Genomic DNA, 15,190 nt, shown 5'->3' with positions numbered 1-15,190 from the left:
CCTCCCCCAACCACACTGGCACCACCATCTCCTGTGCCCCCTCCTGGACCAGGAACACTGGTCCTCCACCTTCTCCCCCAATGACAGGAGTTCTAAGAACCCCCCCCCCCCCAACCACACTGGCACCACCATCTCCTGTGCCCCCTCCTGGACCAGGAACACTGGTCCTCCACCTTCTCCCCCAATGACAGGCACTCTAAGCACCCCCTCCCCAAACCACACTGGCACCACAATCTCCTGTGCCCTACTCCTGGACCAGAAACACTGGTCCTCTACCTTCTCCCCCAATGACAGGAGCTCTAAGCACCCCTCCCCAACCACAATGGCACCACCATCTCCTGTGCCCCCTCCTGGACCAAGAATACTGGTCCTTTACCTTCTTCCCCAATGACAGAAGCTCTAAGCACCCAACCCCCCCAAACCACACTGGCACAATCATATCCTGTGCCCCCCTCCTGGACCAGGAACACTGGTCCTCCACCTTTTCAGCCAATGACAGGAGCTCTAAGTATCCCCCCCAACCACATTTGCACCACCATCTCCTGTGCCCCCTCCTTCTCCCCCACTGGCAGGAGCTCTAAGCACCCCCCCCCCCCTACAGTAGCATCAGCAACAGGACTACATCTGAGAGAGGGCTGGACCCCTCTCAAGTCCCTCCTTCACTCTTGAACCGCAGCAGATGGGTGGTCAGGTTCCCATTCCAGAAGGGAGACCTTTCGGCCAGTGTGGTATTTGGCGTCCCATAATGCACTGGGATGAGGTTGGCAGCAATCTAAGACCGGCCCCCAAGTCTCCCCTTCCCGGGCTGCCAGGCTTGGCTCTCCTCTGCTGCCCCCATCCCCCATCCATCCGCTCCCGCGCTCCTCCCCCTCTCTCGCGCTACTCACGCGCTCTTCATGTCGCTCAGGCTCCGCAGAGACCAGACTGGACCACACCGCCGGCTCCCGAACGCAGCTCGTCTCGCGCCTTTTGCCAAGGCGCCTTATTATTCAAATGCAGCCAATAGCGAGGCAGCGAACGCCGCATCATCCAACGGTATTGGAGCGTAACCATGGAGCCGCAGCGTCGCACAGAGAGTCGCGCGTGCTCGCGCGTGCCATAGACGCGAGACGGAAGTGGCGCTCGGGGAGAGCAGCGCCTCGTAGCGGACACGCCCAGGATCAAAGATCGTTTTCGAATAGTAGTAGTAAAAAGAGCATGCGTTAACATTTGCTCCCCTTCGCTGCTGGAGGGCTTCCAAAGTCATTGTCTATGCCTATTGATAAGATCACTTGGCTTTACCACGTCTTGCCTCTCGTGAAAGGAGCGACCGAAAGGCAAACGGATGGAAAACATCACTTAATAACTATTGACAATTATATCAATAATACTATTATTAACCAACTATTAATAACAGGATTGATAAAGATGTTAATGATATTAACCCCCCACCCCATCTCATGTCAAAATAAGAATTGAGTCCACTGCTGGTCCAGGCACCATTCATGACTAAAGTGACCATTTATTTTTTTCATCCAAACGGGACAAATATTAATATTCAGTCCCGCCCTAGCCCCGCCCCCAATTTCTTCCATTCATTTTTTATGTACACACAATATCTTATTATTTCATAATGGTAACCATAAAATTTTAAAAAAACCCACAAAGCACCCTATACACAGAGAAAATGTTAATTATTTATATTTGGGGGGTTTTCAACGATGTCACCTCAGTAACTATAGAAAAATAGACAAATATAGTGCAAAATATAGACAGCAGATATAAATTCTCAAAACACACATTTTTATCACTAAATTGAAAATAAAATCATTTTTCCTACCTTTGCTGTCTGGTTATTTCATGAGTCTCTGGTTGCGTTTTCCTCTGACTCTGCATCCTATCTTTCATTTCTTTCTACACTCAGGCCCAACAATTGTCCCTTTCTATTCCCTCCCTCCTTCCTTCCTATGTCCTTAGTGCCCCCAGTTACAGTGTCAGTTCTCCTTTGTACCTGTGTTCCAGGTCTCCCTTTCTCTCTCTCCCTCCTCTGTTATGATCTTGCCTCTCTCTGCTCTTCCTCAGGGGCTCTCCCCCTCTGTCTGCACCTCCCAAAGTCCTGCATCTGCCTCCTATCTTTCCCCTTTGGTCCAGGCCTTTATCTCTCTAGTCTTTCTTTACTTACAACCCCCCCTTCTCTGCCGTTTTCTCTCCTTCCTTCATCCCTCCTTCTTATGTCCCCTCACTGCTTCCAGCCTTTGTCCCACCCCCTCCCAAAAAGCCTGCTGGCCTACCTACCCAAAGCCAGTCTTCCCCAAAGCCAGTCTGCCTGTCTACCTCCCCCAGAGCCAGCCTGCCTACCTCCCCCAGAGCCAGCCTGCCTGTCTCCCCCAAAGTCAGCCAGTCTGCCTACCTCCCCCAGAGCCAGCCAGCCTACCTCCCTCCCCCAGAGCTAGCCAGCCAGCCTACCTCCCCCAAAACCTGCCTACCTACCTCCCTCCCCCAGAGCCAGCCAGCCAGCCTGCCTGCCTACCTCCCCCCCCCCCCTACCACGGAAAACAAAAGCCTCCCTCCAGGCCCGATTTAGGTCCACCGCCGTTGCTCCTCTGCTGCAAACCCGGAAGCCTTCTTTCCAACGTCAATTCTGACGTCGGAGAGGACGTTCCGGGCCAGCCAGGCAGCGATTGGCTGGCCCAGAACGTCCTCACCGACGTCAGAATTGACAGTTGTCTAATCAACCAATCGGGATGCACGTTTTTTTAAAAAATGCTCCCCAGGCAAGCCGCCTATATTGAAGGCGCCTCCAGGAGCCTAGGGAGGCCCGCAAGATGCCTAAGCTCGCCTAAGGGCCTTAGGCGAACCTAGGCGGCCCTACGCGTCTCCCTAGTAGAGGAAGAGACGCTTAAAATGTAGGCCAGCAAAATGCTGGTCTACATTGTAAGTAGACACGGCCGCTATACTTATCGCGGCATGAGATCTCCCTGCTGCAATAAGTATAGCGGCCGCAGCTGCCTGTCCCATCACCGGCAGGAGGATGCCCAACTCCTCCTGCCGGAACCCCGGAACCCCCCCAAACTCGTAATCGCCGGCAGGAGGATACGCCCTCCCCCCCCCAACTAAACTCCCTCCTCCAACTAACCTTTAAAAGTTGGTCGACTGGACGGGTCTTGCTGCCGTCCAGCCGACAGGCCCGCCTTGTGGGCCCGCCCCTTCCTAAGGCCTTAGGATTAGTGGGGATAGGCGGACCCGCTATGCCTAAGGCCTGATTGGTCCAGGCTTCTATACCTTTGTTGTGTGGTTTCTGCTTTCCTCATCTTCTCATTCAATTCCTTCCATCCACTGTCTGTCTTCTCTCTACGTCTTCCATTTGCTCTTACTGTACCTTTCCCTTCACCCCCACCCCCCAATTGGCCTGGCACCCATCTTCTTCCCTCCGCTCCCCCCATAGTCTGGAATCTCTCTCTTCCCCATTTCCCTTCAGTGTCTGTTCCTCTTCACCCCACCTTCCCCAGTTCCCTTCAGCATCTGTTCCTCCGCACCCCACCTTCCCCTGTACCCTTCAGCATCTGTTCCTCCGCACCCCACCTTCCCCATTTCCCTTCAGCGTCTGTTCCTCCACACCCCACCTTCCCCAGTTCCCTTCAGCATCTGTTCCTCACCACCCCACTTTCCCCAGGTCCCTTCAGCGTCTGGTTTTCTTCACCCCACCTTTCCCCCCTTTCTCCCTCCCTACCCCTTATCTTCAAGGCAACAATTTCTAAATGTGTTTCCTACCAGCAGCCAGAGCGTTGAAATTGCATGTGGCTGCAGGAAAGATCATCTCTGATGCAACTTCCAGGGTGGTGAATGGCCTTCTCCCCATATCCGTGGCGACCACCTCTTTTCTCTCCCCCATTTTGGTGGGTTACCCGCGGCTAGCCGCAGGTAACAGCCACCGTGTCATTCTCTAACAATGGTTGCTACACCGGTTCTAGCCAGTATTTTACCAGCCAATTATCAGAATGGCCTTTTCCGAGCTTCCTAGCAGTCTCCAATTCCACCATGCAAATGTAATACAATGAGGTCATTAATATTAAGATGATAGTAAAATGGACTCATCAATATCAAATATAAAAGGAGCACTCCGGGTGATTCTCTATCATCGCCAGGGATTCCCTAACCTTGTTGTGCCACACTTGCGGTCAAAATTTTCCCACAGGGTCTGAGCTGTCATAGCTTTAATTTCTGGTCAGTGCCTGAGTGCTGATTGGCTCAGACACCGACAGGAAAGTAAGGTTTGACAGCTCAGAGCCCCGCAAAAAAAAATAGAACCCTGAATTGAAGAATGTCAGGAGGGATGCCGCCTGTTCCCTTAACAATCCTCCAACACCCCTGGCAAGAGGGATGCCCACTCCCGCCACTGGTGGTCTCACAACCCACCCACCTCCCCTGGTTGGCTTCTTGGCTTGCTTACGGAACTGAGGTACTGCGAGCCTACGTAGGGCATGCACGGTGCGGGCAGTTGGCAAACTTTCTCAAGTTCTTAAAATGGTGATTCACTTTTAAAGCTGGATTCAAGAGGAGGGAGAAGATACAAAGTGACTTTAAATGCAACTTTTCTAGTTGCACTTTTAAATTTGAATTTCAAAAAGCACAGACTGTAGTCTCATTCTTTGGAGTGATAAACAGTTAGCTTTGGTACTTTACAAATCAGGGAACGCTCCACCTCTTCCCTCCCACCCACCAGGATTCAACTTTAAACAGAACTAACTCCTACTCAGGATCACAGTCGCCTCTATAACAACAGAAAATATTTGTGCTTTGTTTCTCCAAAAGATGTTTGAACCTGTTATAAGAAAATAGTGTTTATTCAACTGATGATTAGTGAAAGTTCTCCATGGAACAGATACAACACACACACACACATGCAGCCCCAGTGCAAACCACACACACATCACGCTTTGATCTGGAGTAGCGAATGACATGGGGACAAATTTTTCCCCATCTCCGTGGGAACTCATTTTCCCATCCCGTCCCCTTGAGTTCTTTTCCTGCCAGCTCCGTCCTCATCTACACAAGCCTCAAACACTTTCAAATCATAAGTGTTCGAGGCTTGTGCAGTTAAGGCAGAGCTTACAGAAATGGGACAGGGACAGGGAAATTGAGTTCTCTAATCTGAAGTGTTAGCCTCTGCAAAACAGCCGAGGATGGAGATTACACTCAGTCTCAGGCTTATCCCAGTGGGGTGACCCAGGTGGGGCCCTGAGTGATCTTGGGGAATTTTTGCATGGCACTGCCCATTACTGACACCTGTAACAGTGGTTTCAGGCATGTGCTACTAGTCCACAGGAACCGGAGTGAGACACTGAAGCCCCTTATGCCCCTCGATAAGTTCTCTCCTTGTCAGTACAGCTGGTCTTCCGGTAGAGAGCCATCGAAAAGGTGGCCGTCAACATCAGACTAAGCACCACAGAGGTAGCCACGGCCCCAAATGTGAGTGCAAAGGATGGGCGTGGCAAGGAAGCTGCCAGACGGTCCCGTCGCATTGCCATGTCCAATGTGATAGACTCTAGCTGAAAGTGAGTGCCAAAGATCGCGCAGACATGGAAGAGCTGGTGGCTGTGACCTGGAAGGAGCAACAAACATCATAACATGAAACCACAAATCACAACTAAAAACACACAATGCAGAACAAGATAGCATTGGTCAAATGAAGGCATTATGAAAAGAATCATTTACAGCTGAGCCTTGATGAGCTCCTGGGTTTCGACAGTGTGAGCCATGGGGGAGGGGAGTGGCACTAGTAAAAAAACAAAGCCAGCCATCTCTGTTTACAGAGGATGTGTTTCACATTGTCATTTTTCCATCTTCTTAGAACATTAGGTGATGAGCCTGCCGGGACTTAAAAGTACCCGATTCCTATTCAATGTGTTGTAAAGTGCTTTGTGATAATCTGTTTATGAAAAGAGGCGGTTAATAAATCTCAGACTAAAATTATCCTCATAAGGCACCTCAATCCTCTGTCCTGTTCCAAATATCAAGAGATTTGAGTCCAACAGTGGCCAATGTAGAAAGCTCTGCATTAGGACCACATGACAATGGCTGAGCACGTGGAATTACCAAGTGGCTCCAGAAAAGGAATGGAAGTAAAATCCGGATTGGCTGAATCTGTCCTCCTTTTCCTGGAGCCGTCCGGTAGCCCTACGAATGCACTACTTGCAGAACTTCTCCCTCCCGCTGTCTTTTTTTCTGTCTGTCTCTCTCCCTGGCCCCCTTTGTCTGTCTGTCTTTCTGTGTCTCTCCCTGCCCCTGTGTCTTTCTTCTTTTCTTTCTGTCTCCCTTCTGCCCGCTGTCTGTCTTTCTTTCTATTTCTCTCCCTGCCTCCTATGCAGCAGCATTTCTCTCCTCCCCACTTCCCTATGCAGCAGCCACAGCAGCATTCCCTCCCCCTCCATTTCCCTGTGCAGCAGCATTTCCCCCACCCTACTTCCCTGTGCAGCAGCAGCATTTCGATCCCCCCCCACTTCCCTGTGCAGCAGCCACAGCAGCAGCAGCATTCCCTCCCCCTCCATTTCACTCCCTCCACACACTTCCCAGTGCAGCAGCAGCGTTTCTCCTACCCCCCCCTTTTCCCTTCCCATGGTCTGGCCGGCTCCCTTAGTCCCTTGCCGCCCCCCCCCCCCCCCTTCCCTTCAGGCAGTCCCGACAAACCTGCCAACTCCAGCAGCGTCTGCATCACTCTACACATGCTGCTTCGGGGCCTTCTACTGTCCTGATTTACTCTGGCACGTCCCTGATGACATTATCAGAGACGCAGCAGAGCAAATCAGGGCAGTAGAAGGCCCCGAAGCAGCGTTTGTAGAGTGCTGCAGACACTGCTGAAGTCGGCAGGTTTGGAGTCGGGACCGCGGGAAGGGAAGGGGGGGCGGCAAGGGACTATGTGAGCCGGTCAGACATCGGGAAGGGATGGGAGGGTCAGACAGCAAAGAACTTACTTTTTTTAAGTTTAAAGGTGTCGCCGCGGCTCCTCTCGATCCCCGCCAGCGTCGGAAGCCTTCTCCGACGCTGGTGCGGCTCGTGAGAGGAGCCGACACCGCGATCTTGTAGAGTCCAGCGCTGGCGGCCAGTCCAGTGTAGTTAGGTGCTGTAAGGCTGGGGACTCGCGCATGCGCACTCCTGCGGCCACAGACTTACTGATCACAGATCAGAGATCACGGAAGCACGCAGGTAAGAGTGCGCATGCGCGGCTAGGGTTTTATTATATAGGATATTATGTGCTTCATATTATTTTTATTATTGTTTTTAATTTGTCACAGCTCAATAGACTATTGATAGTAGCACTGCGAGGACTTGACAACTTGACACTGACAGTATTTCGGCATCTATGCTTTTGTCAAAAATTGAACTTTGAACTTTACACCCGTGGCTGAATATTGACATCTCATCCTTACGACTCCTTTGTTGAGGCCTCCTTGGGCTCCCTTTTTGGTGTCTGCACCCCCCACCATCACAAAATTTCACAAAGCCATCTATGCAGATAGATAGCACCTGAAGGTTTTGAATATCAAAGCAAATGTAGTTAGCATTTTGCATTGAATCCTTGTAGCAGTTACTGTAACTGAAAAGGAAAAGTACAATCCTTGCATTTCTCTTTTACACCATGCCAGAGGAGGGGGAGATAGGGTTGACCAGTCCAGTTTATTAGAGGAGGGGAACTAGTGCTTTTTACCAGTGGAGTATTACTTTCCATATTTTTGTTTCAGATGGAAAAATGAAGGTGTGAAACGGTTCCATTCCAATACCCTCATGTCTGGAGCTCAAAGCTACTGTGTGCATGTTTTGGGGGCTTGAGCACTGATGATCCAATTGGCACTTCTCAAGAATCAAGAGCAGGAACTATGTTTTGTCATTGTTGGACATTAACCTCAATTTCAAGTTTCATTAAAATTTTATATACCGCCGCTTATCAAATATCTAAGCAGTGTACATGATTACAAACTAAAATTCAAAGGTAATCGCAATAAGCAAGATAGACTAACAGAAAAGTAGGGCTAAAGGGGAGAGAAGAACAATAGTCAATAGGAAAGAGAGGCATCAAAAGGGAAATACAATAGGGACAAGATTTGACGTGAAATGCATTTGATTTGCTGATCCTGATACAATCTGCTGCTGTTCCTTGGGACTGGTTCAGGGACTGATTCTCTGTTCTCCATTGCTCTTTATATGTTACTATTTGCTAATAAAAAAGATGCTCTATTAATTTAGTTGCCCTGTCTTTAATCAGTAAAGTTGGTATTTCACTTCTGCTGTGGGTTATTTCTGAGCCATCCCCTTATAGAGGAGAGGAGGGGAGAACTGTTAGTCTGATCTCAGGAGTCAGTAAACTAATGGAAACGCTTGCTAAGCGGAGGATGTGAGATTTCTAGAATCGAATGGTCTGCAGGACAAGAGGCAGACCAATCTGATTGATTTCTTTGACTGGGTGACCAGTTGGATATGGGAGGGGCACTAGATGTCGTGTAGTTGGACTTTAGCATAGGCGACTGATAAAGAAACTGAATGCATGTGGTATGGTCCCTTCAAATGACAAACTGGATTAAAAGCAGGTTATTACTAGAATAAAAAGTTATTTGCTTAGGAATATACAATTTAATCTTGGTTTTTATTTTTATTTTTGGTTTTTCTTTTTCCTTCACAACGTATCTCCGGTGAAGTAAAGTAAGCAGCCTTTCACTTCAAGACAAAGGGTAGTGGTAAATGGAGTTTGCTTGGAGGATAAGGATGTTGTTAGTGGAGTGCCTCCCTATTTGACATCTTTGTGAGTGATATTGCAGAAGAACTGTCTGGCAAAGTTTCTCTTTTTTGCGGATAATACCAGCTCTGTAATAGGGTAGACGCCCTGGACGATGTGGATGACATGTCTTTGATATGTATTACTACAGGCAGGGGAGCTCTCTCTTTGTAAGGTGTGATGAACCTGGGCTCGCAGGACTTATTGAATAATCGGAAACTTCCATAATTTGACGATGTTTGCCAGTCTGTGCATAACTTTCCAGTCAACACACTGCTAGGCATTGGTGCTGTTGCGGCCTTTGCATTTTGGTATTCCACAAGACCCAAAGCTTTGAAGTCAGGCGATCATGCTCACAGACCTGCAGTTCTAGCTGGCAATGAGCTGATAATATACTACGATGATGATATGAGACTAGAGTTTTAGGAGTTCAATTGGATAATTTGACTATGGAACATGAGATGAAATTGGTTAGTAAGAAAGCTTTAGGCCTTTCAGGAAAATGTGGCCAATACGTAAATATTTTGATACAGCAGTGTTTGCAATTATAATCCATCACTTATACTTTCTTTGATGGATCATACTTGGGAATGGGAGGTGCAAAGGGTCTGTTTCCAGTAGTTGAATTCATTGTGATCCACCATGAACTCATAACGGCTTTGATGGAATACAAATGCTAATGTCATGTAATCTAGCAAAACTTGAAAGAAGAGCAGGACTTGGGGGTGATTGTGTCTGATGATGTCTGGGTGGCAAAGGCAATGGTTAAAGCCAGGAGGATGCTTGGGTGCATAAGGAGAGGAAAAGGGCGGTGATAATGCCATTGTATAAGTCTCTGGTGAGTCCCCATCTGGAATATTATGTGCAATTCTGGAGATAAATAGGATGGAGTCGGTCCAAAGGGCTGCTACAAAATTTGTTAGTGGCCTTTGTCATAAAGCATATGGGGACAGACTTAGAGACCTTAATATGTAAACTCTGGAAGAAAGACAGGAGAGAGGGGATATGATAGAAACATTTAAATATCTCCATGGTGTTAATGTACAGGATCTGAGTTTTCTTCAAAGGAAAGAAAGCTCTGGAATGAGAGAGCATAGGATGAAGTTAAGAAGTGATAGGCTCAGGAGTAATCTAAGGAAATACTTTTTTTTACCAAATGGCTGGTAGATGCATGGCATAGTCTCCTGGTAGAGGTGGTGGAGACAAAGACACCGTCTGAATTCAAGAAAGCATAGGACAGGCATGTGGGATCTCATGGTTCTCTGTTTCTAAATGGTAGTGTAGGGCCTGCTTCCCCCTCCCCTGCTTCCTTGAGACCCATAAATATAAAAATGTATGTGTAAATGTGCCTAACCCTTCTAAAAAGTCCTCAACAGTCTGGTTGAAGATCCACATAAAGATATTTCATATACTTTTCTTTTGTGGTTGCTGAAATGGTGAGAGAAAGAAATGTTCTACTCACCAATGTAGTCAAAACGACCAGGTGCAAGTCTTTCTGGCAAGTGGGATGCAAAGAGAAAGCCAGTTAGGAATGCCAGCATGGTGTGCTTGAGGTGGCCAAGGTTCACTTCATTCTCTGCAGAGCTTTCATCTGCACCGACATAAAGCTGCGAAAAAGAAAGAAATCCAGCAAAGAGGGTGAAATGCTGCAGCTAGGAGGTTCTCAGCAGTGGCATAGGAGTCCATTGCATCACCTCTGGCCCTCTCCCCTCCCCTAGGCCATGCAATTCCAGCAGGCAATACAGTGAACCTAGAGTGTCTCCGACCTGCTCTGCCTTTTTCCGTGTTCACAGCTGAGTTATGTTCTACACATTTGTATTGTGCGCTGGAAGACTAACGCAGCCGCTAATAGGAATAAGGGGTTAGAGAAGTTACTTGCCCTACCATTCTTCTGACTCCTCTCCTACTCCCAGCTGGGCTTGGGTGGCAGGGTGTGAGGAGGGACTAGAAAAGAGGTGACAGCATGACCTAAAAGATGACCTTAACAAATCAGGGCAAAGACTGACAGACCAAGATTTTGATCACACAGATATTCCCACATTGTTATTGATTAATTGGATCCCTTAGTAATGTAGGATTAGTTGTTTTATGATTCTCTTTCATTTATGTAACCTTGTTTTTATTATATTCTGTTATTGTAAAGCACTTAGGGATTTTCATGTAAAAAATACGTAAGTGCAACAACAAACCTGCAGTGAAATGTCAAGTCAAAAGCCAAAGGAACAAACTGCAGTGGTGATGTACAAGACCCTCCACTCCTACGTAGGAGCCTTCGCGGCTGCTGAGTCCACTTTTTATCCACTTGTTATCCATCAGGTTTCTTTGTATTGACACACTCCTTCCTCAGAGGTCCTAGAGTGTTTCTTTGAAACACGGATCGTGTCGGGTCCGGGTTTATCAATCCTTTTGGATACAAACTGTTCTATGATTATAGCTTTATATATTTTTTATGATTGTTCTTTACAGACTTGGAATCTTGTACATCACCACTGCAGTTTTTTCCTTTGTCTTTCGAAAATATGTAAGTGTACATAATACTCTGAAATATTAAATTTGAACTTAATATAATAATTATGGTGTCACCTCAGTGACTTATTTCCATTGCCAACTGTCTGGTGCTCTACCTCTGAAAAGGCAGTACTACAAATACATATTAGAGCAGACCCTAGAACACCAATACACCTAGTACTGAGAAAACAGAACAAGCAGAATTATTAGAGATCTCTACAGAAACTACAGTCTAGACCCTTGGTTCCCAACCCAGTCCTGGAGGACACCAAGCCAGTCGGGTTTTTGGGATAGCCCTAATGAATATGCAAATCTCTGTCATGCATATTCATTAGGGCTATCCCCAAAACCCGACTGGCCTGGTGGTCCTCCAGGACTGGGTTGGGAACCACTGGTCTAGAACAGTGGTTTCCAACCCTGTCCTAGAGGACCCCCAGGCCAATTGGGTTTTCAGGATAGCCCTAATGAATATGCATGGAGCATATTTGCATGCCTGTCACTTCCATTATATGCAAATCTCTCTCATGCATATTCATTAGGGCTAGCCTAAAAACCCGATTGGTCTGGGAGTCCTCTAGGACAGGGTTGGGAACCACTGGTCTAGAACACACATGCATAGACCCTAAATACAGACAGACTCTCACTGAATACAGAATACAGAACGAGAATTTATCAACAGAAATAGAAATATGCAGATAAAAATGGAGCTGGAAATCCCAGAAGTCAGATTAGAGATATACATTGCCCGCAGCATAGTCTAAAGCACAGGTGTCAAAGTCGGTCCTCGAGGGCCGGACTCCAGTCGGGTTTTCAGGATTTCCCCAATGAATATGCATGAGATCTATGTGCATGCACTGCTTCAATGCATATTCATTGGGGAAATCCTGAAAACCCGACTGGATTACGGCCCTCGAGGAGGGACTTTGACACCCCTGGTCTAAAGAATGAATTCAAAATGAAATGCATTTGTTGTTGGGCAGTTTACTTTCCCAGTTGCTTTCTTCTCTTTCCAGAGTCTACTGGCCATTTGCCGCTTCTCTATCCTCCTGGATTCTTCTCCTACATTCCCTCTGACACAGATCTTTCCCTTTCAGCTCTTCTCTCCATTTCATTATTTTCTACCTCTTTGTCCTTCCTCTTTTCACCTTTCATCTACCTCCCAGCATCTCCTTCTCTCACCCCCTTCCTCTCCAATTCCCTTTCCAGTCTCTTATTCCCTTCTGCCTTTCACCCACTCTCCATATTCTCCCTCTACTCACCTCTTTCCCCATCCCCCATCCCCCAGGGATCAATGCAGAAAGCTTCTCTTGCAGCTGCTGCATGTTTCATAAGGCTCTTTTTACTATGGTGCGCTAATGGATTTGTGGGCATTAAGTGCCATGCACCCTATAGGACCCTAATGGACTGCACGGCATAACGCTTGTGTTTTACCAAGGTATAGCAATGCAGAAAGGGTTTTAATGTATTAACTCACTTGGAAACCATGACCACACACTGCATTCGAATGAATTCAAATGCAGTATTTAGCTATTCCCCAGCACACACAATTGAAAAATAAGTTTGGACTGCATGTGGGAAAAATTACACCAGGCCCAGGGCAGAGTAGAAAGGTTGATTGAGAGTTTGTTGGTGCCCCTTTACTCTTCCCAACCCAATTGCCTTGCCCCAATACCTTTCTGCATGACACCCCCACTTGTTCCCTGCACCCCACTCAATCATATTGCCTGGTATCTAGCAGTATCTTCCCACCTCCACTCAACCCCACTCCCTGGTGTGTAGCAATGTCCCCTCCCCCACCCCCTTAATTCCACTCCCTGGTGTCTACCGGCATCCTCCCTTTGCTTCCTCGCAACTGAAAAAAAAATGATCCCTGGTGTCTCCAGTAGTGTCTCCATCCCCCCCACACACACTCTTCTGACCCATCTCACAGATATTCCCAACCCTAAGACTCAAACTTACCCCCCACTCCCTGGTGTCTAGCAGCACCCACCTGAGCCATGGGCACCAGCTCTGTGGGTGCTCAAGCACCCTCAATATTTTGGGGACATCACATGACTGCAGGGGGGGTTATAAACAGGGAAGTTGCTCTTGGCCCCGTGGCTTTGGGGAGCCCCCCGAAGGCCGGCATGTTTCTCCTGGCATATCTCCAACCTCGTCCAGTGTCCCCCTGGCCTTCCCGGTCTAACTTTGAAAAGTAATTATGACCTGCAGGCAGGGGATCACGAGCACTGCAGCCATCCTGACATACTTCCCTTTCCCTCTGCTGTGCTCCACCCAGTCTGAAACAGGACAGGGTGGGTCTGCAGGCAGCCTGTTAAGCGCCTGCGATCCCCTGCAGGTCATAATTACTTTTCAAAGTTAGACCTGGAAGGCCAGGGAGACACCAGACAAGGTTAGAGATTAAAAAAACATGCCAACACACTCTGTATATGAACGGGAAGAGGGGGAGGGGTGAAGGAGAAGAAATAATGGGCCTGGAAACAAAGGAGAGGGAAAAGAAAGGGAGAGAAGTTGGACCCAAAGGGTGGTGTGGAGGGGAGGGGGTATAAAGATAATGGATAGGAGGGTAGTTGGGAAGGGAAGAGAAGAGGAGAGATGGTGGGATTCATTGCTGCAGCCGCTCTTTCACTCTTTAAGATGCTGGCAGTGTGAGTGAAGTAAACACGCTGCCTTCCACGGCCCGGAAGCTTTCCCTCTGCTACTGCTTCCTGTCTCCGCTTAGGCAGGAAGCAGTAGCAGAGGGGGAACTTCCAGGCCGCGGAAGGCAGCATGTTTACTTCACTCACACTGCCAGCAGACCAGAGAGTGCAAGAGTAGCTGCCTTATTAAATCCTGTGGACAAGAGGAACACAGTGGGGTCGCTGAGGGATGGGGGAGCATTAGAGAAATGCTGGACCATGGAGATGGAGAGGAAAAACAAGAAAGAGATGCCAGATCCCTTAGGGAGGGAAGGGGAGGACAGAGATGCCAGACCATAGTAAGTGAATGCAGTTTACAGAATTATATGGCGCAGGACCTGCTTACATTGGAAAGTTGGTCCTCAACCTGGCAGCTAGGCTTCAATGCTAAGAAATGTAAGGTCATGCACCTCGGAAGCGGAAATCCATGCAGGACGTACTTCTTGAACGGAGAAACTTTAACTAGGACTTCAGCAGAACAAGATTTAGGAGTAATCATCAGTGCAGACATGAAAACTGCCAATCAAGTGGAGAAGGCTTCATCTAAGGCTAGGCAGATATTGGGTTGTATCAATAGAAGTTTCGTCAGCCGAAAGCCTGAAGTCATAATGCCATTGTACAGGGCCATGGTGAGACCTCATCTGGAGTACTGTGTGCAATTCTGGAGGCCACATTACAGTAAAGATGTGCGCAGAATTGAATCGGTTCAGCGGACGGCCACCAGGATGATCTCGGGGCTCAAGGGTCTCTCGTACGAAAAGAGATTGAACAAATTGCAGCTCTACACTCTCGAGGAACGTAGGGAGAGGGGAGACATGATCGAAACATTTAAGTACCTCACGGGACGTGTCGAAGTGGAAGATGATATTTTCTTTCTCAAGGGACCCTCGGCCACAAGAGGGCACCTGCTCAAACTCAGGGGCGGAAAATTTCATGGCGACACCAGAAAGTATTTCTTCACAGAGAGAGTGGTTGATCATTGGAACAAGCTTCCAGTGCAGGTGATCGAGGCAGACAGCGTGCCAGACTTTTTATTTATTTATTTATTTATAAATTTTTCAAATATAACAATCAAGTGTATACTTGTACAGAAAGCAAAATTCAAGAATAAAGAAAATAATTCAAACATAATATATAATATATGAAAGGAAAAGGGATTATCTTAAATCTCACTCAAGTCCTCATCATTTGAAATCCAAGATTAAGTAAAAACGGAGTTTAAGCAATCAAAAAAGAAAAGAAATAACAGTTATAGGTA

The 15,190-nt window shown here is 47.7% G+C and overlaps 2 protein-coding genes across 18 annotated transcripts in view; both read right to left on the bottom strand.

Moving 5' to 3' along the window:
• The window catches only part of KIF23 (kinesin family member 23), a 203,697-nt gene extending 202,622 nt beyond the window's left edge, over positions 1 to 1,075 (bottom strand). For 3 of the 10 annotated variants that reach the window (XM_033920429.1, XM_033920430.1, XM_033920431.1), the window contains exon 1: positions 888 to 1,075. In XM_033920429.1, the coding sequence (XP_033776320.1) occupies positions 888 to 898 (11 nt within the window). In that variant the 5' untranslated portion in view covers positions 899 to 1,075. The remainder of the gene's footprint in view (positions 1 to 887) is intronic. The other 7 variants (XM_033920424.1, XM_033920434.1, XM_033920428.1 and 4 more) reach the window with 3 other exon arrangements.
• A 2,751-nt stretch (positions 1,076 to 3,826) lies between these two features.
• GLCE (glucuronic acid epimerase) overlaps positions 3,827 to 15,190 on the bottom strand; it is an 84,087-nt gene continuing 72,723 nt past the window's right edge. For 7 of the 8 annotated variants that reach the window (XM_033920009.1, XM_033920016.1, XM_033920018.1 and 4 more), the window contains 2 exons: positions 10,209 to 10,353; positions 3,827 to 5,581 (listed from right to left, as the gene is read on the bottom strand). In XM_033920009.1, coding sequence (XP_033775900.1) covers positions 5,331 to 5,581; positions 10,209 to 10,353 — 396 coding nt within the window. In that variant the 3' untranslated portion in view covers positions 3,827 to 5,330. The remainder of the gene's footprint in view (positions 5,582 to 10,208; positions 10,354 to 15,190) is intronic. The other variant, XM_033920014.1, reaches the window with a different exon arrangement.

Source organism: Geotrypetes seraphini, chromosome 14 (assembly GCF_902459505.1).
Source record: "Geotrypetes seraphini chromosome 14, aGeoSer1.1, whole genome shotgun sequence".
Classification (NCBI taxonomy): domain Eukaryota; kingdom Metazoa; phylum Chordata; class Amphibia; order Gymnophiona; family Dermophiidae; genus Geotrypetes; species Geotrypetes seraphini.
Note: the sequence above shows the minus strand (reverse complement) of the source record. Positions and strands in the feature narration are given on the sequence as shown.